We start from the raw sequence: 26,760 nt of genomic DNA on the forward strand, positions 1-26,760 counted from the left end.
GTCAACTGCAACGCGTCGTTTTCGCGGAAAGACACCCTCAAAGATCACATGCGCGTTCACACAGGAGGGCGCCCGTTTTTCTGTGTCAACTGCAACGCGTCGTTTTCGCGGAAAGACATCCTCAAAGATCACATGCGCGTTCACACAGAAGGGCACCCGTTTTCCTGTGTCATGCAACGCGTCGTTTTCGCGGAAAGACACCCTCAAAGATCACATGCGCGTTCACACAGGAGGGCGCCCGTTTTCCTGTGTCAACTGCAACGCGACGTTTTCGCGGGAAGACACCCTCAAAGATCACATGCGCGTTCACACAGGAGGGCGCCTGTTTTCCTGTGTCAACTGCAACGCGACGTTTTCGCGGAAAGACACCCTCAAAGATTACATGCGCGTTCACACAGGAGGGCGCCCGTTTTCCTGTGTCAACTGCAACGCGTCGTTTTCGCGGAAAGACATTCTCAAAGATCACATGCGCGTTCACACAGGAGGGCGCCCGTTTTCCTGTGTCAACTGCAACGCGTCGTTTTCGCGGAAAGACACGCTCAAAGATCACATGCGCGTTCACACAGGAGGGCGCCCGTTTTCCTGTGTCAACTGCAACGCGTCGTTTTCGCGGAAAGACATCCTCAAAGATCACATGCGCGTTCACAAAGAGGGCGCCCGTTTTCCTGTGTCAACTGCAACGCGACGTTTTCGCGGAAAGACACCCTCAAAGATGACATGCGCGTTCACACAGGAGGGCGCCCGTTTTCCTGTGTCAAATGCAACGCGTCGTTTTCGCGGAAAGACACCCTCGAAGATCACATGCGCGTTCACACAGGAGGGCGCCCGTTTTCCTGTGTCAACTGCAACGCGTCGTTTTTGCGGAAAGACACCCTCAAAGATCACATGCGCGTTCATACAGGAGGGCGCCCGTTTTCCTGTGTCAACTGCAGCGCGTCGTTTTCGCGGAAAGAAACCCTCAAAGATCACATGCGCGTTCACACAGGAGGGCGCCCGTTTTCCTGTGTCAACTGCAACGCGACGTTTTCACGGAAAGACACCCTCAAAGATCACATGCGCGTTCACACAGGAGGGCGCCCGTTTTCCTGTGTCAACCGCAACGCGACGTTTCCGCGGAAAGACACCCTCAAAGATCACATGCGCGTTAACACAGGAGGGCGCCCGTTTTCCTGTGTCAACTGCAACGCGTCGTTTTCGCGGAAAGACATCCTCAAAGATCACATGCGCGTTCACACAGAAGGGCGCCCGTTTTCCTGTGTCATGCAACGCGTCGTTTTCGCGGAAAGACACCCTCAATGATCACATGCGCGTTCACACAGGAGGGCGCCCATTTTCCTGTGTCAACTGCAACGCGACGTTTTCGCGAAAAGACACCCTCAAAGATCACATGCGCGTTCACACAGGAGGGCGCCCGTTTTCTTGTGTCATGCAACGCGTCGTTTTCGCGGAAAGACACCCTCAATGATCACATGCGCGTTCACACAGGAGGGCGCCCATTTTCCTGTGTCAACCGCAACGCGACGTTTCCGCGCAAAGACACCCTCAAAGATCACATGCGCGTTCACACAGGAGGGCGCCCGTTTTCCTGTGTCAACTGCAACGCGTCGTTTTCTCGGAAAGACACCCTCAAAGATCACATGCGCGTTCACACAGGAGGGCGCCCGTTTTTCTGTGTCAACCGCAACGTGACGTTTCCGCGGAAAGACACCCTCAAAGATCACATGCGCGTTCACATAGGAGGGCGCCCGTTTTCCTGTGTCAACTGCAACGCGTCGTTTTCTCGGAAAGACACCCTCAAAGATCACATGCGCGTTCACACAGGAGGGCGACCGTTTTCCTGTGTCAACTGCAACGCGACGTTTTCGCGGAAAGACACCCTCAAAGATCACATGCGCGTTCACACAGGAGGGCTCCCGTTTTCCTGTGTCAACTGCAACGCGACGTTTTCGCGGAAAGACACCCTCAAAGATCACATGCGCGTTCACACAGGAGGGCGCCCGTTTTCCTGTGTCAACTGCAACGCGTCGTTTTTGTGGAAAGACACCCTCAAAGATCACATGCGCGTTCACACAGGAGGGCGCCCGTTTTCCTGTGTCAACTGCAACGCGACGTTTTCGCGGAAAGACACCCTCAAAGATCACATGCGCGTTCACACAGGAGGGTGCCCGTTTTCCTGTGTCAACTGCAACGCGTCGTTTTCGCGGAAAGACACCCTCAAAGATCACATGCGCGTTAACACAGGAGGGCGCCCGTTTTCCTGTGTCAACTGCAACGCGTCGTTTTCGCGGAAAGACACCCTCAAAGATCACATGCGCGTTCACACAGGAGGGCGCCCGTTTTCCTGTGTCAACTGCAACGCGTCATTTCGCGGAAAGACATCCTCAAAGATCACATGCGCGTTCACACAGAAGGGCGCCCGTTTTCCTGTGTCATGCAACGCGTCGTTTTCGCGGAAAGGCACCCTCGATGATCACATGCGCGTTCACACAGGAGGGCGCCCATTTTCCTGTGTCAACTGCAACGCGACGTTTTCGCGGAAAGGCACCCTCAAAGATCACATGCGCGTTCACACAGGAGGGCGCCCGTTTTCTTGTGTCAACTGCAACGCGACGTTTTCGCGGAAAGACACCCTCAAAGATCACATGCGCGTTCACACAGGAGGGCGCCCGTTTTCCTGTGTCAACTGCAACGCGTCGTTTTCGCGGAAAGACACCCTCAAAGATTACATGCGCGTTCACACAGGAGGGCGCCCGTTTTCCTGTGTCAACTGCAACGCGTCGTTTTCGCGGAAAGACATTCTCAAAGATCACATGCGCGTTCACACAGAAGGGCGCCCGTTTTCCTGTGTCATGCAACGCGTCGTTTTCGCGGAAAGACACCCTCAAAGATCACATGCGCGTTCACACAGGAGGGCGCCCGTTTTCCTGTGTCAACTGCAACGCGACGTTTTCGCGGAAAGACACCCTCAAAGATCACATGCGCGTTCACACAGGAGGGCGCCCGTTTTCCTGTGTCAACTGCAACGCGACGTTTTCGCGGAAAGACACCCTCAAAGATCACATGCGCGTTCACACAGGAGGGCGCCCGTTTTCCTGTGTCAACTGCAACGCGTCGTTTTCGCGGAAAGACATCGTCAAAGATCACATGCCCGTTCACACAGGAGGGCGCCCGTTTTCCTGTGTCAACTGCAACGCGTCGTTTTCGCGGAAAGACACCCTCAAAGATCACATGCGCGTTCACACAGGAGGGCGCCCGTTTTCCTGTGTCAACTGCAACGCGTCGTTTTCGCGGAAAGACATCCTCAAAGATCACATGCGCGTTCACACAGAAGGGCGCCCGTTTTCCTGTGTCATGCAACGCGTCGTTTTTGCGGAAAGACACCCTCAAAGATCACATGCGCGTTCACACAGGAGGGCGCCCGTTTTCCTGTGTCAACTGCAACGCGACGTTTTCGCGGAAAGACACCCTCAAAGATCACATGCGCGTTCACACAGGAGGGCGCCCGTTTTCCTGTGTCAACTGCAACGCGACGTTTTCGCGGAAAGACACCCTCAAAGATCACATGCGCGTTCACACAGGAGGGCGCCCATTTTCCTGTGTCAACTGCAACGCGTCGTTTTCGTGGAAAGACACCCTCAAAGATCACATGCCCGTTCACACAGGAGGGCGCCCGTTTTCCTGTGTCAACTGCAACGCGTCGTTTTCGCGGAAAGACATCCTCAAAGATCACATGCGCGTTCACACAGAAGGGCGCCCGTTTTCCTGTGTCATGCAACGCGTCGTTTTCGCGGGAAGACACCCTCAAAGATCACATGCGCGTTCACACAGGAGGGCGCCCGTTTTCCTGTGTCAACTGCAACGCGACGTTTTCGCGGAAAGACACCCTCAAAGATCACATGCGCGTTCACACAGGAGGGCGCCCGTTTTCTTGTGTCAACTGCAACGCGACGTTTTCGCAGAAAGACACCCTCAAAGATCACATGCGCGTTCACACAGGAGGGTGCCCGTTTTCCTGTGTCAACTGCAACGCGTCGTTTTCGCGGAAAGACACCCTCAAAGATCACATGCGTGTTCACACAGGAGGGCGCCCGTTTTCCTGTGTCAACTGCAACGCGTCGTTTTCGCGGAAAGACATCCTCAAAGATAACATGCGCGTTCACACAGAAGGGTGCCCGTTTTTCTGTGTCATGCAACGCGTCGTTTTCGCGGAAAGACACCCTCAAAGATCACATGCGCGTTCACACAGGAGGGCGCCCGTTTTCCTGTGTCAACTGCAACGCGTCGTTGTTGCGGAAAGACACCCTCAAAGATCACATGCGCGTTCACACAGGAGGGCGCCCGTTTTCCTGTGTCAACTGCAACGCGTCGTTTTCGCGGAAAGACACCCTCAAAGATCACATGCGCGTTCACACAGGAGGGCGCCCGTTTTCTTGTGTCAACTGCAACGCGTCGTTTTCGTGGAAAGACACCCTCAAAGATCACATGCGCGTTCGCACAGGAGGCCGCCCGTTTTCCTGTGTCAACTGCAACGCGACGTTTTCGCGGAAAGACACCCTCAAAGATCACATGCGCGTTCATACAGGAGGGCGCCCGTTTTCCTGTGTCAACTGCAACGCGTCGTTTTCGTGGAAAGACACCCTCAAAGATCGCATGCCCGTTCACACAGGAGGGCGCCCGTTTTCCTGTGTCATGCAACGCGTCGTTTTCGCGGAAAGACACCCTCAATGATCACATGCGCGTTCACACAGGAGGGCGCCCGTTTTCCTGTGTCATGCAACGCGTCGTTTTCGCGGAAAGACACCCTCAATGATCACATGCGCGTTCACACAGGAGGGCGCCCATTTTCCTGTGTCAACTGCAACGCGACGTTTTCGCGGAAAGACACCCTCAAAGATCACATGCGCGTTCACACAGGAGGGCGCCCGTTTTCTTGTGTCAACTGCAACGCGACGTTTTCGCGGAAAGACACCCTCAAAGATCACATGCGCGTTCACACAGGAGGGCGCCCGTTTTCTTGTGTCAACTGCAACGCGACGTTTTCGCAGAAAGACACCCTCGAAGATCACATGCGCGTTCACACAGGAGGGCGCCCGTTTTCCTGTGTCAACTGCAACGCGTCGTTTTCGCGGAAAGACACCCTCAAAGGTCACATGCGCGTTCACACAGGAGGGCGCCCGTTTTCCTGTGTCAACTGCAACGCGTCGTTTTCGCGGAAAGACATTCTCAAAGATCACATGCGCGTTCACACAGAAGGGCGCCCGTTTTCCTGTGTCATGCAACGCGTCGTTTTCGCGGAAAGACACCCTCAAAGATCACATGCGCGTTCACACAGGAGGGCGCCCGTTTTCCTGTGTCAACTGCAACGCGTCGTTGTTGCGGAAAGACACCCTCAAAGATCACATGCGCGTTCACACAGGAGGGCGCCCGTTTTCCTGTGTCAACTGCAACGCGTTGTTTTTGCGGAAAGACACCCTCAAAGATCACATGCGCGTTCACACAGGAGGGCGCCCGTTTTCTTGTGTCAACTGCAACGCGTCGTTTTCGTGGAAAGACACCCTCAAAGATCACATGCGCGTTCACACAGGAGGCCGCCCGTTTTCCTGTGTCAACTGCAACGCGACGTTTTCGCGGAAAGACACCCTCAAAGATCACATGCGCGTTCATACAGGAGGGCGCCCGTTTTCCTGTGTCAACTGCAACGCGACGTTTTCGCGGAAAGACACCCTCAAAGATCACATGCGCGTTCACACAGGAGGGCGCCCGTTTTCCTGTGTCAACTGCAACGTGTCGTTTTCGCGGAAAGACACCCTCAAAGATCACATGCGCGTTCACACAGGAGGGCGCCCGTTTTCCTGTGTCAACTGCAACGCGAAGTTTTCGCGGAAAGACACCCTCAAAGATCACATGCGCGTTCACACAGGAGGGCGCCCGTTTTCCTGTGTCAACTGCAACGCGACGTTTTCGCAGAAAGACACCCTCAAAGATCACATGCGCGTTCACACAGGAGGGCGCCCGTTTTCCTGTGTCAACTGCAACGCGATGTTTTCGCAGAAAGACACCCTCAAAGATCACATGCGCGTTCACACAGGAGGGCGCCCGTTTTCCTGTGTCAACTGCAACGCGACGTTTTCGCGGAAAGGCACCCTCAAAGATCACATGCGCGTTCACACAGGAGGGCGCCCGTTTTCCTGTGTCAACTGCAACGCGTCGTTTTCGCGGAAAGACACCCTCAAAGATCACATGCGCACTCATACAGGAGGTCGTCCCATTTCCTGTGTCCATTGCAATGCATCTTTTTCGCGGCAAAACTCTTTCAATCGCCACATGCTCATTCATTCAGGCGAGCGTCCCTTTTCCTGTGTGCACTGCAATGCATCGTTCATGCGGAAATACAACCTCGTGAGACACATACGCACACACACAGGAGAGTGCCCCTTTTCCTGTGTGCACTGCGATGTGTGTACTTTTTGTTGGTTGCATGATTCTGCAGTAGTTGTCTTTCAAATCTTCAGCGCGGTGCAAAAGTGCCGCCTCAAATGCGTCATGTGCTGTTCTGCGCGTATGTATTGCATCGCATGTGTGTTCCATTTCTTGTTATGAATAACTTCGAGTTGCTGGTCACAATAATACCGAGAAATTATCTCGAGACCTGTACGGTACTTCTTTTTTTGCAAATAATTGTTTTTACTTCCACCCTGTAACGGCCCACTTCTGGGCTAACAGTATAAATAAATGAATGAATGAATGAATGAATCCTTCACACAGAAAAATAGCCTTGAGAGACACATTTTTTCACGTCACACAGAAGAGCGTCCTTTTTCATGTGTCAAATGCAATGCATCTTTTGTGATGAAAGCTGACCTTTTGGCACACACGCACGTTCACACAGAGGAATGTCAATTCTCCTGTGTTCACTGCAAAGCGACCTTCAAGCAGCAAAAGAACCTTTCTAGGCACAGCCGCATCCACACAAAAGAGTCTCGCTTTTCTTGCGTAGACTGGGGTGCATCGTTTGTCATTGAATACACCCTTGTTCAGTACATGCGCTCCCACACAGGCGAGCGTCCCTTCTCCTGCATCCACTGCAAGGCATCCTTTGCACGTAAAGGGAGTTTAGCGATGCACATGCGCTCTCATGCAGGTGAGCGTCCTTTCAGCTGTGTCCACTGCAATGCATCCTTTGTGCAGAAAAAGTACCTTGTCAAACACATCCGCATTCACACGCCTGAGGTTAGGTTTTCCTGTGGGCAGTGTAATGCATCTTTTGTGGCAAAATACTATCTCATTGAGCACATGCGCTCTCACACAGGCGAGCGTCCCTTCTCCTGCATTCACTGCAACGCGTCCTTTGCACGTAAAGGGAGCCTTGTGATGCACATCCGCACTCACACAGGAGAGTGTCCCTTCTCCTGTGTCCACTGCAATGCAACATTTTCACGGAAGTGCAGCCTTATTGATCATATTTCCCGCCATCATAAAAACGAGAAGCTCTAATTATAAAGGACCTATGGGCTTTCCTCAAAGAGGAAAAGTGGCAAAGAGAGCACAGTTTCGTGAATGCAAAACAACGTGAGAGTTGGGTGTAAAGATAGTCTAAGGCAGACAGCAATTTAAATCGGAGCGAAAAATCAATTTAGAAAATGCCTTAAACATCAGTGTTACCAGCAGTAGTACTCTACTAGTCGAGATATTTAGCTAAGTGTAGCACATACTATGCGTCATCAAAGCAACATGTTGGAATGAGCCATGTGACATCAAGAGTCTCGAGTAGTAGGATTATCATTTGGGTTAAAATTACTAATAAAGTAAATAATAATTCGTGTGTGACAAATTGGGCTAAAGCATTGCTTGTGCATTTCTGCTTGACTCTTGTAAAAAAATCTTTTTAGCGTTAGCTTGTACAACGCAGTGGATGGTTTATATGTTGAGTTTTGGCCGCTCTGTGCTCAACCCATGTTCTGGCGTCTGAGTGGTAGTTCGCGCTAGCGCAGTGGTATGCAAAGGGTAGCCTAACTCTCGGATATTGTGGGGCTAGTTTTGCTCCCTCGAGGCTACATAGTTTTTAGAATACTCCATGTCTATGTGATATCTTGGGTTGCCCGAATCGTGTGTGACATTACCAGGAGCCCCTGTAGGAACGAAATCAACTACATTATAATGGGTGTCACGGGGAGAACGCCTAGGCTCGAAGTTAGTAAGGACCGCACATTTTTAATAAACGGACGAACAGCAAGAAAAGAATGTTGGTATCCCTCCTGAATTATTGCGTGGGAGGATTACTAAGCCAACCGTAATTTGAACCATTGTTGAACCCGTCCTTTAAAGCATAGCCCTTCCGTGACGCTGCTTTTTTGGTTTCGTTAAGATTGGCGCCTGTGTAAGAGAAAAAGAATAATACATCAATGGGATTTCAAAAAAGTAAACGTATAATAATAGCAAATGCTAGATATCATTGATTGATATGTGAGCTTTAACGTCCCAAAACCACTATAAGATTATGAGAGACGCCGCAGTGGAGGGCTCCGGAAATTTAGACCACCTGGGGTTCTTTAACGTGCACCCAAATCTGAGCACACGGGCCCACAACATTTCCGCCTCCATCGGAAATGCAGCCGCCGCTGCCAGGCTAGATATCATTCTCGCGGGTGTTACCGTGAACTGTCTTCACACCTTAAACCCAAATGACTCGATCGTCAGGCATTTTGTGCGCAACGCCTCAAGGAGAGTGAACATTGTTGTGATGTGGGTCACACTAGTGAAAGCTGGTCCCACAGATTTAACAGGATACATGTTTTGAACTTGTCTCACTTTGGCAGCCCCATCGCGGTGGTCTAGTAGCTAAGGTACTCGACTGCTGACCCGCAGGTCGCGGGATCGAATCCCGGCTGCGACGGCTGCATTTCCGACGGGGGCGGAAATGTTGTAGGCCCGTGTGCTCAGATTTGGGTGCACGTTAAAGAACCCCAGGTGGTCGAAATTTCCGGAGCCCTCCACTACAGCGTCTCTTATAATCATATGGTGGTTTTGGGACGTTAGGCCCCACATATCAATCAATGTCTCATTTTGGCAGCACAGCACAACAGCGGCGTAAACAGAGGGACACCGAATGGCACTATACACAGCAGTCTTCGGTATTGGAGATCTCATTATAATTATCAAATTCATTGAAAACTTCGTATTGCAATGCAAGCTGCAGCAGTCGTTAAATTACACGAAAACGGGCAGACAAAATTTTTGTCCCCTCCCCCCCCCTTCCCTGTGGATCTCAGTCTTGCTAGATTGCGAAGATTGCTCGCGTTGCGCTGGTTAATGTTGGCATCGAGGACTGTGTGCCTCACCAGTCCTGAATAGGCGGGTGCTTTGGATAAGGAGTCCGGGCCACTGAAGCGCCATTTCATTTGAAACTAACAGTGTCTGTCCTCAGCGTGAAAGAAACACTATAAGGATATTTCAAAATCCATATGCCGAGCTGTAATCTGCCTTCAGAGTCTTATTGAGGCTAGGAAAGACTTGTTCAACCACTCACAAGGGGGAATGTCACGAACTGGTTGAAGAGAACTGGAGTAGTTGAAGAGACGAAATGAAGAGGCGAGCATCTTCGATTTTGGTTTCTATCTGTGTTCTATTTCGAGTAACGCAGTTTTTCTAATGCCCAGACAAGGTTCCCATTAGCTCAGTGTAGTGAGTATGCACTTTTCTAGAGAGGGTTGATCTTTGTTTTCTAACATCTCTCACTGTGGTTGCCTCTTTTGCCAACGACGCTGAGCTGTGCTCCCTTATGAGCAGCCGAAATACGCGTCTTTCGTTTCCAAAGCCGCTACTACTCGAACATTCGCACTGACGAGCACAGGATGACTCTCCGTCGTAAACACTGGTGAGCTGCTACAGGCCCTGGAAAAGCTCTCTCTGCAACTGTTGATTTGGAAATAGGCCATGCGAACGTTTGACATTGCTGTGATTATTGAGGTGAATGCAGGGGAGCTAGGTGAGCAGCTTCTGTAGGTGCAGGTTCCTCCACTGTTCTTTGCTGGCTGTCAGAATAGTGTTTCATTAATGGTGCAAAACGTGGATGTGCCTTCGATGCCTCGTAAAGGAAAACAGTTCGCAGTGAGGCTTATGCAGAATGAAACAATTGGACAGTGAGTGGTATTGAACCAGCTTGGGAATGAGTTTTCTCATGTGTCACCTCCGCGTCACAAGTGGCATAGATCACATTTATTCATGACGATTGCCTTGTGTCTGTAGATGATGTGTGCCTTCGCGGCAATGTAAAACACTGCGGGCCATGTGCAAAAAATTAGTGGTAGGATTGGAGCGGTAGTTAGGATGACGTAACGCTTTTTCGGACATTATTTTGCTGTGATGCGTAATGTTATATATGTTTCAGTTTATCACATCAACTTATATCAGCGCATATCACGTGAGCGCCACGTATGCTGCGTGCCTGGTGGGCTCATTTTCGATATCGCTGAGATCGCGGCCCTCAATTTCGATGATTATTACTCAAAGCTTATATGTTTTTGAGATTAAAAGAAAGTGGGTATGCGATCAAATGTCTTATCCTAAAACTATCTTATATGAAGAACTGCCAAAAAAATGGATATCGAATGTTACTGAAACTTTGTGAACTGCCGCTTTCAGGTTAAGTATAGATGTGGCAGTGCATTGCCGCCATGGCGTGCTGTATTGTTTTCGAAGTCGACGGTCAGTTGACAGTCATCATTTATATTAAGCAATGTTTACTGTCTGAAAATTAAAACACCCTGTATAGTGATGTAGTGGAAGATTCGTGTATTCGTGGAAGTGAATAAAAGATCATTACGTGCAAAACTTTTCTTGAGCATTTCATATGTCGATATCTTGTCATGAAAGCAGTTGTTCTACTGTTGCACCAAAGTGGCCAAATCAGGTATTCCGTGCTATCCCTATAATATGAACTGAAGCTGCACCTAAGTCTCAGGTTGGGAGTTGTCTATCACCTGCAATAGCCACACCGGCACGTCACGACATAATCTTGTTCTCAGAGCCGTCAATGTAGCAAGCACGTATAAAGAATTATTCCGATATATACACAAAAGACGCGCATGCCTTCTAAATAATCCACAATGCTATTGTTTGGTGCCGATACAGCCTTTGTTGTGCAAGTCGACTCAACGGCAAAACACACATTCTCCAGAAGCAATCGTGACGTCTAGGCGAATCGGTAGCATGTGAGCTTTGCGGTGATCAATCGGCGGACGTCGTTCGTTCCGGAAGCCCTGCTAATGAATCGTTTCAAAAGTTGCACTGCTCGTAACTAAAAGAATTTTCACTAAAACTGCACGCGTGTTGCCAGGATGTCAGGGGTTTTACTTCTGGGCATCGTGAAATGAAATTTGGGAACGCCATTCAATAGATATAAAAAATACCAAATTTTCTTTGCTTGGCATCCATAAAAAAGCACGTCAATGGTGGGAAAACGTTTACACTTTCCCTCAATTATACCTTATCCATGAATCTCTATTCAGAAGAGCTTTTTTGTAATTCCTTTCAACAGCACATCAGTGTACCTAATCGCCCTTGCTGTATATGCCCCTGAAAGGCCCTGCCGTTTCGAAGTCATGCTGAAGATGGACGTTCGAATCTTTCGCTTACTTTTTTAAAGTATGTCATTCCGTTATTAAAGAGCCACTCACCAGGCCACATACCAAACTTTAGCTAGACAGTGGAAGTTGTTGGGTGTCCGATGAGGAACATTTGCCACAAGAATTTTTTTAATCGGTTCATCACACGCGGAGAAAACAGGTTTTTTGAAGCGGCGCGAAGCGAGGATGAGAGGAGGCGAGCTCCAAACCCTTGCCGCTCCTCCGCGTAGCCTTCGCAAGCCAAATCTCTTCTCCACACTGTCCGGCATCCGACCAAGAGGTCACGTGCGCATGGCAAACAAGTCCATTCCCTGAGCACGCGAGCGGTGTTGCTTCATTGACCAGCGTTATTTTGTGGTCTTCTGACTGTTTCTGCAGGATTGTTTCGAAACGATGGCTTAGACGCGGTAGTAGATGAGCACAATGAATGGGCGTACGCATAGGAGCATTACACGGCGACCGTCTGCTCCATGCGCTGACCACGGGGACACGAACGCATGCGAAATGCTGACACATTAGCCCCACATCTCGTTGAAATTCGCAGTAGAAAAATAGAAAAAAGACGCTCACGTTTCCCTATTGCGTCTCATTATTTATCTAGAGGTTTATTGATATTTTCGAGAAACAAATTACATAAACTACGCATGCCGTGTTAAATAATTTTCGGAATACTACGTGCCACTGTCTGCAACGTCAGAGCAAAGTCGTTTACGTAGAGGACCAACGTCACTGCATTGCTGTGTACGCACAAAACATGCCCTCATCCTCTAGGCGTGCCCCGGCAGAGGGGAGGGGGAACACCATTCATCTTGAAATTTGACCCAGTTTCGCGACGTTTAGGGTTGCAAATTTCGGCAGACGTGATCATGCACGCCTCAACTACGCATTGCGCTTGACAGCTAAAAATTGTCAAACCTGGTGAGTGGCCCTTTAAAAGCAGGCCTCAAATTCGGAGCAGCCATCATCTGTTCTAAAGGGGTAGTGCCCTCAAACTTATGGGCTATAACAAGACTATTGCTGCTTTCCTCTGTGTGGAAAGAGATTCCACATGAATGGTTAGACAGAGTAAACGTTTAGAATACATTTTCAATCTTTTCCAAAGTTCACTTAAAGGCTCATGCTCCTTATTGAAGCCCATTGCTAGTTTGTTGCACTAGTGTACCCAGCGCTGACGTAGCATTAAGAATTGCAACGAAAGGTGCAGTGACGTCTTACAAGATATGTAGTGAGCATAGACGTGTGCAGGGTCCCACTTCATGGGGAATGAAAGTTCATGGCAGCGCCCCTTCCCTATTATGTTAATGTATGGAGCTGACTTTGGTCCCCCTCCCCATCTTTTGTGACGGTTAAACAAATAGCTGACGGCTAAACAAAATCTAGCTGACGATTAAACAAAATCGCGGTATCGCATTCATTACTTCGTTCTAAAGGGTGGAAGGCTGCATCGCTGGAGAGGCGCAGTTGCTGGCACATGCTATCTCGAGGCACGCACCAGACTTCTGCACTTACTGTGCTCTCAACCTTTACTTCGCATTTAGAGAAGTGACAGCGTGAAAACCACTTTGGCACCTGGAGTGGCCACATTTCTTTTAACCAACGTTTTGTTGAGTTATGTGAGATCTGCTCTAAAAGGTCTGTTTCCTTACTTTTTAGAACAACACACTTTGTTAATTTCGTAGAAGCTCTTCACAATAAACTTGGTATTAAGAAAATATGTTATGCCAGAAATTTTGAGATTGCGCGTTGGCGTGTTTTGCCCCAGTCGTCCTAATCACCGCACTCTTCAACAAAAAAGTTTGTGCACATCACGCGCCCTGCTGCTGCGAGAAAGTTGGCTGACTGAGGATTCCGGTAGCAGTGACGACGACAGGAGAAACCAGAGCTCATGGCATACTGTCGTGCAGATTTTTTTGTTTGAGGGGAAAGTAATAAAGATTTTACAATAGACTAATAGTAATCATTATTGCGATATAACAATATAGAACATCTACAATCGCAAACCCTTTATATTAGTTGGTGACTTCAGCGTAGACCTCAGGACTTAGCATATTTGTTGAGTCTGTCACGTTACAACATTCAATTTACATTATGTAGGGCAACGCTCGGGTAACGTACGGTATAGTCGAAGCATGTGAGTGAAAAAAGTTTAATGATAGACTAACATCTAATTATAATTGCGACAGAGCTGTATAGAAGACCTACAAGCACAAGCCCTTTATACTAGCCGGCACTTTTGTCATATATGTGTATACAAGCTTATAGGCGGATTCCAGACCACACATTTTGTTTCTGCCATAGATCGAAAGGAACGCGAACGCGCTCTCGCCTGCGATAGGCAATGCCAATGCAGACAACAAGCTACCCCGGGGATAAAAGCGTGTTAAGAAGTGGCTCAACGGGAATGGCGACAACAACCTACTCTGGAGGTGAGAGCTCATGAAGCAGTGACAAAACGGCTAAAATGCCTTTAGGACACGGAGTTGAGAGTTTAGGAAGCAGCGGCAAAAATGTTGCCTTGAAGATGAGAGCATAGGAAGTTTTCATGAAGCAGACCCATAGGTGCTTTGTCCGCTTGTCATGGTCCACTTCGTGGGGATGCACGAACTCTTCTTGAAATTTGGAGGGTGTTTTTCGGAGTCAATTTGTGTAAAAGGGACACTAAAGGCAATTATTGAGTCGATGTCGATTATTGTATTAGCAACCCAGAAAAATCTTTGTTCTGTTTTTGTGCCAAAAATGCGCTTACTGTGAAATAAAATCACGTTTTAGCGGTTCATGTCGCGTTAGCGCAAATCGCCAGCCTAAAAGCGGCTTATCTCACGTCACTGTTGTCACGCCCAACGTTGCGCACCTTTACTGTGTGACCGCCGACAGTAGTAGCAGCAGAGCGAAAGTAGCGGAAGTCAAGAGCAACAACAACAGTCACTGAACAACTTTCTGCTTGCTTGGTTCAACTGAGCCCCTCTAAATGGCATCACCTCTTAAGTCTAACTAGACGAACATGGAGCTTTTGAACCACTTATACTTTCGCCTTAGTAATGCCCAGTGGTTTTATTTCATTATATATCAAACAAATCAAACAAAACGGACAAGCTACATTTCATTACATCTCATGATGCACCGAAAGTTATGTTTTTATTGCAGCCAGTTTGATTACTTGTAGTTGGACGATCTCACGTCATCAGGATCATTTCGCAAGTGTCCCACCCATGGCCCACGTCGTGTGATACATTTGCTCAGAGGACTGCTGACACCACTTTTGGAAACTCGAAAGACTCTTGTATTGCTTGAGAGTCCCGCATACGAGGGCACTCCTGACCGATTATTAGTGACTGGCCTTGTATACAAAGTACCTTTATTCACTTTTAAAAAAGGGGGCATGCTCGTCTTAAGTATTCAGGCCTTATGAATATTTTCTGTGGTTGGACATAAACAGGGAGCCTCCAGCGATGTTGTAAAGGTCAAACAAGTATTTTCAACATTGCAGAACATGTGTGAGGCACGCACAATACTTTTCTGGCACCTTCTCGTTCTGTTGTCAAGCTGCTCCCAAGGTGGTTCTGGCTGTGTACGCAGTGATGTAAGTGCTGCTCCAATTGCTCCCAACTTCTCTGAAAAAGAAATGCTGCTCCAAAATGCAATGTTCGCTAGTAACTGCTCCAAACCTGCTTCGAAATGGTGTGGCAAACTAAAAACAAGTAAACCATGTGACTATCCAGTGAGCCTAAAGGATACCAAAAGCAAGCTGTATACACGCTCATCTGAGTATGCTACTCAATGGTGTAAATCGAGAAAAACTACAAGGGGTGACACCAACCAGGCCATGGTGGAAATTTCGTTATTTTAATATCAGTTGTATCTTCATTTACATATGAAATGAAGGGGTCATTAAATGATTGTTTTTAAAATGACAATGCGGAACCAAGCGTCATCAGCATAAGTAGACTAGGCCTGCATGAACGCTTTGCCTATCAAAGAATTCGAAACTTTATGGTACTTGCCAGTGCACGCAATCGGAACCCCCGTGGAACTGTACGCAATCGACGCTAGCTTCAACTCTGCGTCTTGGATTATATTTCTTGTGTGATGTGGATCTTGCATAGCAAAGACGTCAAAAGGTGTCCCTTGCGTGTGCTAGCAAATGCCGTGCAGTTCGCCGTTCCTCGAGAGGTAAAGCGCTTATGCTGGTCTACTCGGGCTAATGTCACCTACTTTGTGCGTATGGCGACGAATAGTGCTGCATTGTCATGGAAAAGCGACCTTTTCACGGCCACTTGAAAAATCATGCTTTGAAATCAACTTTGTGACTTCGTGACTGCAACCACGCTTTGCTAAAGTCACAAAGAACTTGAGATAGGTTAATGAAAAGTTGCTCCTTGCTTTCACATGTAAATTCAGTGGTCATATTAAAGTCGATTTTGGCAACACAGGTATCTAGCGCAGAATATTTATTCTAGGTTACATGCATGCGTGCCGAATGGGATTTTACAAGTTGTCGCGATAACAATGCGTGGTTATATCTTTTTTCTTCATTTCCACGCAGTTACAAAAGCATTGCGGCAGCTAGATTACAGCATAGCTATTTTCGGCTGAAGCACCTTAGGTGATAACTAGTACGCGTCTGTGCTAGGAGACATAGCTTTGTCTCGCACTTCAAGGGCAGTTTTTACAGCTGAGCTGTTATGGTGTATAGGCTAGCTCTTCTGATCTTTTAGTGGGCATAACACAAAAGAAGCATTTTGTTTCTTTGCTTGTTTTTCTTTCTTTCTGGTCAGCGAGAGATTCGTGTACATATATTTAGGTGCACGTGGAAAAAAGTCCCTGATCTCCCACCCCTCGCTCTTTCCTTTCGTTTCTATTTTTTTGTTTTTTTCGGCTGCAGTTACATGGAAGCGACAGCTGAAGGCTTGTGTAGATAGGTTTTGGTGCATTTTGAAGAACCCTAGGTGTTATTACTTCGTGTGTAACCGCAACTTGATGGAGGCCACATGCTTCCTTTGTTTTTTTGTGTGGTAAATGATTATGCTGAATATCAAGGCTATAGTTCTTGTCTTTATAAATAAGGTGTCTTGTATCCTCAAGCACTTGTCTGCCCCCTTTCCTCCATCCTGGCTGTGACTTTGGTGCATCAGACTCCTTTCTTGATTATCCTGCAGCACCTCAACAAAAAAGTTACTACGTTTCTCCCAATTCCATACATGTCAGAATCTTATACGTTACTGGTTGTCTAGCACAGCTGTACCTAGAACACTGTGCCTCCTATCTTCTTTCGACATATATGTTGAAGTGGCAAAGTAAATGCCAGATACCAATGAAAGACAAGTAAGCTCGTAAAAGTATTTGATCTTTACATAAAAAATCGTAATTTCAGATTAAAGCTTGCATACGTTAAATGCAGTATGAAAATAGGCCCCTGCACGAAGCAAACCTAAATTGCCTTCCTTTATTTTGAACAATGTACGGCTACACAGGTAAACACAATTATGATTGTAGCAAATCAGGCATAATGGACAGTTTGTAGAGCAAAAAACGCAGACAGAATTCGCAACTCCAAGTGAGCGCTCCCCCCCCCCCTAGGGGCCGCCCTTGGAAATGCTGCTAACAGGGTCAACCTTAAAAGGAGATATGTTACCATGTTGCGCTTTAAGAAGCGGTCTCATAGTTTCTTTACTTTTGTCATGCCGCGCGTGCGAGCCCAGAAAAGATTAAAGCAATGTCCAAAAGCCATTGCAGTGTGCCGCAATGTGTGGCATCGCAGTGGAAAGATGGCAATAGTGTATCCTTCAATCACTTTTCGAAGGATGCAGATGATGCGTGACAGAGAGCGGCGCAAATCAAAAACATGCGCATTGGAAAGAAGGTGATGGACACGACGGTAGTTTGTTCCAATCAATTCACTCCCAATGACTTATTTGTCCTTGGTAAGTACACCATTACTTAGCGTATGTGCATTCTTATCAATGTTCGCGCTTCCTTAAACACGGAGTATAGTTTTGTTTATATAAGCAAGTACTTTAGGCTATTTGATGTGTTAATTATGTCACGGTATTTTTGGCACATTTATGTCTGATTCTGTGCAAGTCGTAGTGCTATTAATTCTCAAATTAAGCTGCTATAATACTTCCTTTCGGACATTTTTTTTCGGATGTTCGTATATACATGCACAAACAAGTGGGCGAAAAGTTCATGCGTGTGTGTATGTATGTTTATATATATCACATACGGGCATTCGTAGCATGTGTAGTGTGCATGCATACATCAGCTTTGCATATCTTCTTCATGCGCCAATTACGATGAACTGTCCATAAATTTCTCAACTGTGCAAAAGAGTATTCTAAGATGCTTGATATTACATTAAAGAAAGAAAAATAAGAAATAGGCTGTTTTTGGTGAGCTTTGATAGTTACCCTTAATTTGCCTATATTTAAGTGTTTAATTGTTCCGCAGTGAGTCATGGTCAATTTTTACATATAACAATTGATATCTTAGGCCCAAAATGCACTAGCAGCTCGTTTTTGGCCGAGTTCATTTTGAGCAAAGAAAAACAATACTTATAAAATTGACGCAGCACGTCAAGCAACTTGTTGAACATCACTGTGCTTTCACTAAATTAATTAGCTGTAGATTTACACAGCACGTTGCGGTTAAATCAGGACACGTTGGCTATTTAGATGGTTCAATTGACCTTATGCGCAATGCATTTTGCCCTTCCCTTCTCACTGGTTCAAGAAACTGGCAAAAGCGAGTCGCGTCAACATATGTAGATGCTGTTGCTGAAGGAGATATCAAATACTGCTAGTACGAACAAGCGAATGTTCGGAAGCACATGACCTAATTTATTATAAAACTGATAACATTGGTCGGCAAACGAAAAGAAAGAAGCACTTTTATTGTAGACGGAACTACAATTCACCCTATCTCAAAACAAGGACACTGGCCAAGACATAGCTCCATTCTGTACTCAAGTGAACGGCAGGCGTATTCAGCTTTTTATGCGACAGTCGAACTCATTAGGATGTATGCAATCGGCAGCATAAGTCGCAGTGTAGTTACCTCGAAAACTGTTAAGGCCTTGCTTGTAGCAGTGTAACAAGGCAATGCAAAAGTGAGAGCACTTTTCGTAGAGACCTACAACACATAAGCAGTTGTCTTTTTCAACCTCGGGCTCGCTTTGGAAGTGAATCTTAGCCAGCCCCACTCTCGAAGACTAGCGTCAACTGGTGGAGAGGGTGGTCAATGTGGCCAAAGCCTATGGTTTCCTAGAAGAGGGAGACCACCCCGAAAACGACGCTTAAGAATAAGAAAATAAACATGTTAATTCTCTCTCTCTCGCGCGCGCTAGACAGTTTCTTCAACTTGAAGTAAATATAATGCGGCTCGTCGACGAGGCTCGATGTTTGCGCGCACAGCACAACTGTTCCCGCTGTTTTGCAAGCTAAATTCTTTATGCCGATAAGAATGAAACAGTCTGCGGCCAGCACCCTTTCGCCTTCGACGAAGGAAGGCGATCCGCTGCCACACTCAAGAAACTTCAGCACAGCGCCAAGCGAAAGTGCCTCGTTGACCTCGTTAGGTGTAGCCATGTTTGTTTTTTCAACCAGTGTTGCCAGCACACGAAGCATTTTTTTTTTGTTGCAAACAGACACGAGTTCTTGACGGTTTGTAGCAAAAAGAGAAAGAAAGAAACAGCTACAATGCGTCACGGGAGGTGTCCTATCAGTATTCATGTCTATTTTGTGTGTGCTTTTTGTTACAAACCGTCTCTCAGAGAGAATTACCAGCGCATCGCAAAACGTAACGTATGGCATCAGCGAACAGGGTTGTGGTGATGTGCCTCTCCGCACGGTTGCGTCTAAATAATATGCGTCTAAATCTAAGAGGCAATAGCCCAATTGCACCAGTAGCGACATTTTGTCTTTATTCGGCGATTGGGCACATGCGTGCTGCAATTTTTTATATTACGCGTCGCACAAAGGCTGTGATTGCTAAGCTTTCACCCTCCACGCATGTTCCTACATTTATATATACTTCTTCAGTTTTCGAACTCTCCGCTTCGCTTTTGGAAATCAGGCGGCCGGCTGCAGTTCCCACCACCATGGCGCTTCAGTCCAATTTCGATCAAGCAAACGAGGGTCGTATGCTACAGCGATGTGCGTGGTAGTCACTGAGCAGCATTTACACAACACTGCAACTTCTTGATTTAGGCACGAGGAGTATACAGTCGGGACAAGATGCGTGTGGGGCATCTTTCCCGGTCTTTGGTAAAAATAATAGCTCACATAAGTGTGATGCTAGGCGAGCATTTGTTGATTAAAAGGCCGTTTTGTCACCCTGTAACTGCTTGTTCTTCCAGGCAGTACAAACAAAATCCAGAGCTCCATTGTATTAGCCACATCTCAACAAAACGTCGGTAAAACCTGTGGCTCATCTGGTTTCAGCTTAGTTGTTTAGAAGCTATCTTTGCGAGTCTCAGCATAGGGATCTTCGATGCTGTGCACATTAACTATGCAGTGATAATCATCTCGGCAGGTCGTAACCTAAAGGAAGTTGAAACCGAGCCATTGTTGTAAGGTACCAGCCACGTTTAAAATCCCTCTGAAACGACACTGTTTCTCTGTTCAACTGGTATAAACCAGTGCATTTTCTTCTAAAGCGTTCACATTTATAGGTGGAATCGGTCATTGTCGACCAGGCTACTTGACATCATTAAAGAAAATGCAAGTTTTGTGAAAACTGGAGGAAAACATCAGTGCGTTGACACAAAAACATCTGCCACTGTCACACACTATTCACAAGCATTCGGATTTCAAACAAGCACATAGCTGAGTTCCTGAAACTGTTCGGGCTTGTGAGCTCTAAACAAAGTATGGGCCAATCTGTTTTGTACCTATACCCATTCGGTGATTTTGCTTGTTGCCTGATGGATGCGCAATGAGTGGACACTTTCTGCACTTCAGGTAAGTCTTCAACTAAATCACTCAGAGTCGCTAAGGATGCAGTCTTCAATATATATATATATTTTTCACTCAGCAGGGGTGTTTCAAGTTTTGCCCGTTCTCGAGCAACGGTGGCACGGATCAAGCGCCTCCTTAATTGGCTGATTGCAATCTGCACCTTGTTCTTGATAGTTTTTGCCTTTCTCTTTTTTTTCAGTGTTCTCGCTAGAATTACACGACACGCATGCCTCTGTTAGCACCAATCATGCCCACACAGTTCTTGTAATGAATATTGCTCATCAATGCACTTTCTCCTTTCGCTGTGCCAGTGGATGTAATATTTGAATCATGCATTATGGAAAATTATTACCGGGGCTTTTTCTGCCTCCTCTGGGACTGCGAAACTCTAGATGCGAGGAAGTTGAAGCACACTTTTTTCCAATCGCTCAGAAAAACTTAACTCCTCCAAAGGAGTGGGTACCTGTTGCCGGGATTTCTCGCTGATCGCAAGGCAGTAGCAGTTGGTTGTTGTACAGGTATCCTTTTGCGGCTTCATGACAAGTAAACTGGGAGGTTTGGAGATAAACAAGGGACTGCATCACTCCTCCATTTCTATGCACCATGGTCGATTTTGGCTTCTCCATTTATGATATGCTTATGTGTTCAGGATGTCGCTTTCTTGAAAGTGAACACTGTCTAACTTGTGTGTCTTTCCCAAACTTTCTCATGAATCTTTCCCACTTATAAAATAACAGCGCATCGGACGGCAGAGAGAAGTGGCGTTTCTCGGGGCTCCTTTTGTATCCGCTGGTGTGCCCAGGCATAAAAGACATCGTTATGATGTCCGGATGGTCTGAGCTATGCTGCACGGGATAGCATCGGCAGTATAATTAACCTCGTGAGATGAACACACGTGATCAGTACGTCCGTGCTTAGTCGAGGCGTAGATAGTGTCCGCGATGTCTGCAATCAGAGAGCGTCCTACGTCGTAGATGTCTGAGTGTCTTCATGACTGTAGGGGTTGAATTGTCTTCAGAAGACGGTAGAAGCATGCCACTTGTATGGAAAGTGACGAGACATACTCACAAAAAAAGAAGTGCCACCGAACACAGGCACTGAATGTACGAAACTGCAGTGGCATTGAAGCCAGAAGAGAGTATACAGCCAGTCACTTGGCTTAAAGTTAGAAAGCAGTGCCCCCACTTTTCCTAGGAGTAAATTGTACCCACCTCGAAAGGAGGAGTGTGGGATCTAAAAAAGTATCTATAAACGTTGCACGTGTCCGTGTCAGGAAAAGCGAGCCATGCGGGGCGCACGCCGTGGTGCGGCAGCAGGAGTGGTTATCCCACTTTCTTCGATTATGCTCTCTGTGTGTGAGTGGGACGATCGGAGGAATGGTGTGCCGCCGGTTCATCTTGGAGTCCACGCTTTAGCGTACGTAGTCTTACGCGTTGCCCCGCTGCGGGACACTAGTTTCTTGTGGTATTTAAGTGAGCGTTTTGAATTGACGTAAAATTCTTTCGAATTAACAATGCAAGCAATTAATAATACGTGTTATTATATTTACAAATAAATTTTGGCATTACCATACAAAAAGCTACAAATAGAGTAAAAAAGTCGCAAGCAGGAGTTTCACTGTCACGGGTCCTTTAATTTCGCCTTAAGTTGGGTACTGCTGTTGATAATATTCCCATGTAGACGTCATACATTGAGCTCTGTCACAAATTGTTATTTGCCTTTAGTGTCTACTTCAGGAAATCCGGTGATTATTAGAGTTTATTTTTCAGGAATATTCATCTGTCTAGTATTCGGTGTTGCATTATAAGTTATTGCAACATTGTCTTTGCTTTTATTTTCCATCCTAATGCCTTGCACTAATGCTGGTAATTCTCTCTTTCTATCTTTTAATTTCTTCTTCCTGCCTGTTAATTCACCCTGTTGATAAAGCTAATGATGTACACAGATTTCAGCTCGCCAAGATGTACTTTTGGGGGGCGGGGGGCAGAAGATAGTCAAGTTACTTTTCAGTACTTTTTAGCTGTTTCCTAGCTTTCGTCATCTTCTTGACGAAAAAGAAAGGATTTATTATTGATAATGATATTATTATAATCATCAATGCTCCGAACCTTCAGATGAAATCAATGTTGCCGTTTAAAAGATTGGTAAAGGCGGCCTTAGGAAAAGTTTTGTTTAACCATGAATAATGCCATCTTGAATCGGCAACAAAATACAAATGACAGTACTATAGTTCTTTTTTTCTCGCTCTTGTCCTAAAATTGTAAGCAAGTTGCAGAAAGAAAAAAATTATATGTTACGTGCATTTGCATTGAGTCTATGGGAAATGTATGGAGTAACTTGCCGAGCTTAGGTAAAACTGGTAGATTGCAGCCAAGGAATCAGCAATAACATTAAGAATAGAATGAGGTCATGCATTAAATTTTGGATCGGAAATTGTTAGTACACTTTTAAGGAAAGAAAGTATACTTGACTCTTTTTACAGAGTTCTTACTTACCACGTGCACTCTGAAAAAATTGAGTATATGTGGACTGTTTCTGCCTCACAACAGTAATTGTCATCTATTTTGAATACTTTCCTCGCGTTATCACCACAGTACCAGCACTTTGCAGTCACAAACGGTGCCATGTTATCAGTGTGGCGTGGCATTCGCGACAGGAAAGTGACCTGCATGGGTCAAACGCATAAGTCGGTAAAACTTGGGGAGCTCATTCAGTCACTTATGAAATATATGTCGAGCTTTGGACTCATTGACTCAGGCTCGCGAAAATTTTCCTTAACCGCACTCAGCTAGACTCGCGGCTCGATTTGAGTCTGAGTGCTTGCAAGCCAGTAAGATATTTTTCTTGAAAGAAATGACAGCTTAACATTTATTCATCAGTAACTTTCCCCGAAGAGTTGATGGGAACCACTTCCGTAATTCACACCTTTTATTAATAAATATTGAATTGGTGTGTCAATGACAGCATATTAGAATACATCTGAGAAAGACGTGAGTATAAACATGAATCTAGGTAAGGCTGATAGTGTTGCTGAAGATGACTTGACGGGACCTTAGGTCGGCAAAATAAACTGTAATTCACTCAGGTTCACTGAAGAAAGGCATGTTGCCTTCGGTATTACTTGGACTCGGACTCGCCGAAATCTTCCCGAGACCAACTCACTTGGACTCGCACTCAACAAAGCTTTCCTCAACTGGGCTCACTCGGACTCAGACTTACGAAAACGTTACTCACCCGGACTCACTCAAACTCGCAGCTTTATCTCCGAGTCTGAGCGAGTTCGAGTGAGTGGACTCATGAGTGAGTTCGCTGGCCTACGGAGGACACCGAACGAGCGTCAAGCGACTCTACGGCTATTTAAAGCTACTCAATTGACAAAGTAAGATGAATAACAAATCATGATTGCTGAATCAGACAAGGAGAGAAAAAAGGTAGGTAAAATGAAAGTAATGTATTACAACCTTGGAAGAGAACTGCACTTCAAGATAGGTAGCAGCTGAAATGAAGCTATTATATAATATGTCTACTTATACTCTGTTTCATCCCTGTGGTTCAGCACTACCAAATCTACAGGCACTAAGAAAGCCACATGCTTGCGCAGCAAGACCACAATGGGCAAGGTTGGCGAAAACTGGCGTTTGTTTAGTGTATCTTAGGCAATATCTGTATGTAATATGTTTATTTTTCTCATTTATTTCATGCGCATTGAATTATCTGAGTCGCTTAGGGCTGGTAACTGTGTTTACAAGTCAACGTGGCAGCGTCCATGCAGAAGCGACCGCCCGCTTTGATCTGAACCTGCTCTCGCTACACGCCCACTGCGCTGACAGCAATAAATGAATGGTGAAATCAGCCATCAATTTGCTTTACTTTACTCTGAAGATAAAGCATCAGGCACGTTTTATCGTTATTAGCGAGATATGCTTAGCGGCGCCTGCAGTTCTCAAACTGCGTCACCAGACCAAGAAAGCTGCTTCTTCAAATATCGGACATGCAGGAAATCAGCAATGGCAAAGACACAGGCATCAGAATCGTGCCCTGACAGGTCAAGGGGGATCGACGGGATGGGGAGATAGACAGTCGACATCATGGTGCATTCGACCAGACCTGTAGGTCACATAAAAGCTATATTCCTGTAGCTTTAAAGCCAAGCGACCCAGGCGTCCAGAGGGATCTTTGAGCGAGGACAACCAGCACAGGGCGTGGTGATCCGTGATGACTAAAAAGTGGCGGCAGAACAAGTATGGTCAGAATATTCTAATTGCCCATATAAGAGCGAGGCACTCGCAATCAGTGATGGAAAACTTGCACTTAAATGGGGAGAGGAAGTGACTTGCGTAGGCGATTACACAATTTTGACCCTGTTGCCACTGCGCAAGGACCACGGCAATACCATGTCCGTTTGCGTCGGTGCGAGCTGCAGTGGGCACAAAAGAATCGAAATGACCCAAGATGTGCGGGGAAGTGAGCAACGCAGCAAGTCGGGGAAAGGAATTGGCTTGCTTGGGACCCCAAGAAAACGGTGTGTCCTTCAGTAGCTATGTCAAGGGATGGGCAATGTTGGTGAAGTTGTGGACTAAACGCCTGAAATAAGAACAGAGGCCGACAAAACTCCGTACATCTGTGGGATAACATAACTTTAATGTTCCCGCACTGAAGGTTCTACTACAACTACCCCTCAATCGGTGCACACACACAGTTTTCTCGCTTCTTTTGGGCGAGAGTGTTCTTGCCGGCGCCCGTGTTTGGAGGCATAGTCGCGATGCGCAGGCATAGAAGCGGCGCCTGAACTATTTCGCCACTCCACCCCCCCCCCCCCCACGCAGATAGGAACCGTCAGGGTCGAAGAGGTTTGGGGGCCCGCACCTGGCGTCCAAGGCGGGTGGTGTAGGGTGCGAGCCTAGGCGTTGCGGGCTTTTGTCGGTGAATTACGGAAGGCGTGCGGGGGTTGGTAGGCTCCTGCGAAAGGATGTATGATGGCTTTAGGCGGTCAATGGAAACGCGTACATCCTTTCCACTGATTTGCAGGGTGAATGTTGTGTAATCGCGACATATGACTTTGTAAGGTGCGGAGTAAGGCGACTGGAAAGGTGCGCGTACGGTGTCGTCGCGGAGGAAGGCATGCAAGCAAGTTGCCAGGTCCTTAAACACGAACGGGGTCAGCTTGGTGTGGCGAGCCGCTGGTGAGGGACGCAGCGCACCCATTGTGCGACGGACTCGAGTGTTGAAGTCTGCAGGGTCTAAGCTGGTTACATCAGAGGTCGGAGCGAAGAGGAGTTCTCTAGGTAGGCGAAGCAGCTCCCCGTAGACGAATTTCGCAGGCGTCGCTTGAATGTCTGGCTTGAAAGTTGCACGCAGACCAAGAGTGACAGCGGGGAGAGCTTCGAACCAGGTTGAGTGAGGGTGGCACATAATGGCTGCCTTGAAGTGCCGGTGAAACCGTTCAATCATCCCGTTGGCGCAAGGGTGGTAGCTAGTTGTCCGTGAACGCTCGAATCCCGTGGAGAGTCAGGGAAGCCTGAAAAAGTGAGATTCGATTGGCCTTTCTTGATTGGTTGTGACTCGACGAGGAGTGCCGAAGCGTGAAACCCAGCCGGAGAAGAAGGCTGATGCGACGTCTTCTGCGGTGATTTTTTCGAGCGGGCACACCTCCGGCCAACGAGTATAACGATCGATAGCAGTGAGGCAACAGCGGTAAGTGCCGGCTGGTGGGGGGGCCAATGATGTCAATGTGGACATGCTGGAACAGTTCTGTCGGGAGGGGGAATTATCCGAGTGGCGACAAGACGTGCCAGGTGGTTTTGGCGCGCTGGCATTGAATGCATGTGCGTGCCCAGGTGTGGCAGCCCAGTTGCGTTGAGGGCCACGCGTACCGGTCAGACGCGAGGTGTGTAGAAGCTCGGATGCCGGGATGACTGAGGTTGTATAACTGGTTGAAGAGGCTTTGGCGATGCAAAGAAGGGGGGTATGGTCTCACTCGTCCTGTTGATATGTCACAGTAGAGAGCGTTCGTTGACCCAGTGATGGTAACTTTTTGCAGGTGAAGGGAAGAGCCCTTCTCGAAGAGCTGCTGGAGTTCGGTGTCCGTTTTCTGAGCTTTGGTGAGGGCCTCAGTTGCAACAGTTGGTAGCTCGACAGCCGAGACGCGACAGAGTGCGTCGGCGACCATGTTTTTCTTTCCG

The 26,760-nt window shown here is 47.2% G+C and overlaps 2 protein-coding genes across 2 annotated transcripts in view; one reads left to right on the plus strand and one right to left on the minus strand.

The window, feature by feature from the left end:
- The window catches only part of LOC142803052 (uncharacterized), a 75,764-nt gene extending 51,144 nt beyond the window's left edge, over positions 1–24,620 (plus strand). Inside the window, exon 3 of the mRNA XM_075888160.1 lies at positions 24,539–24,620. Coding sequence (XP_075744275.1) covers positions 24,539–24,620 — 82 coding nt within the window. The remainder of the gene's footprint in view (positions 1–24,538) is intronic.
- A 794-nt stretch (positions 24,621–25,414) lies between these two features.
- Positions 25,415–26,029, minus strand: LOC119165098 (uncharacterized). Its single transcript, XM_037417288.2, has one exon. It carries the CDS (start codon positions 26,027–26,029, stop codon positions 25,415–25,417), a length of 615 nt encoding a protein of 204 aa, XP_037273185.2.
- Between the last annotated feature and the right edge of the window lie 731 nt (positions 26,030–26,760).

The sequence above is a fragment of the Rhipicephalus microplus genome, chromosome 3, assembly GCF_043290135.1.
Source record: "Rhipicephalus microplus isolate Deutch F79 chromosome 3, USDA_Rmic, whole genome shotgun sequence".
In the NCBI taxonomy this organism is placed as follows: domain Eukaryota; kingdom Metazoa; phylum Arthropoda; class Arachnida; order Ixodida; family Ixodidae; genus Rhipicephalus; species Rhipicephalus microplus.

Coding starts and splice junctions, on each gene's coding strand:
- LOC119165098 (XM_037417288.2), bottom strand. CDS start 26,029: ATGATTGAACGGTTTCACCGGCACTTCAAGGCAGCCATTATGTGCCAC.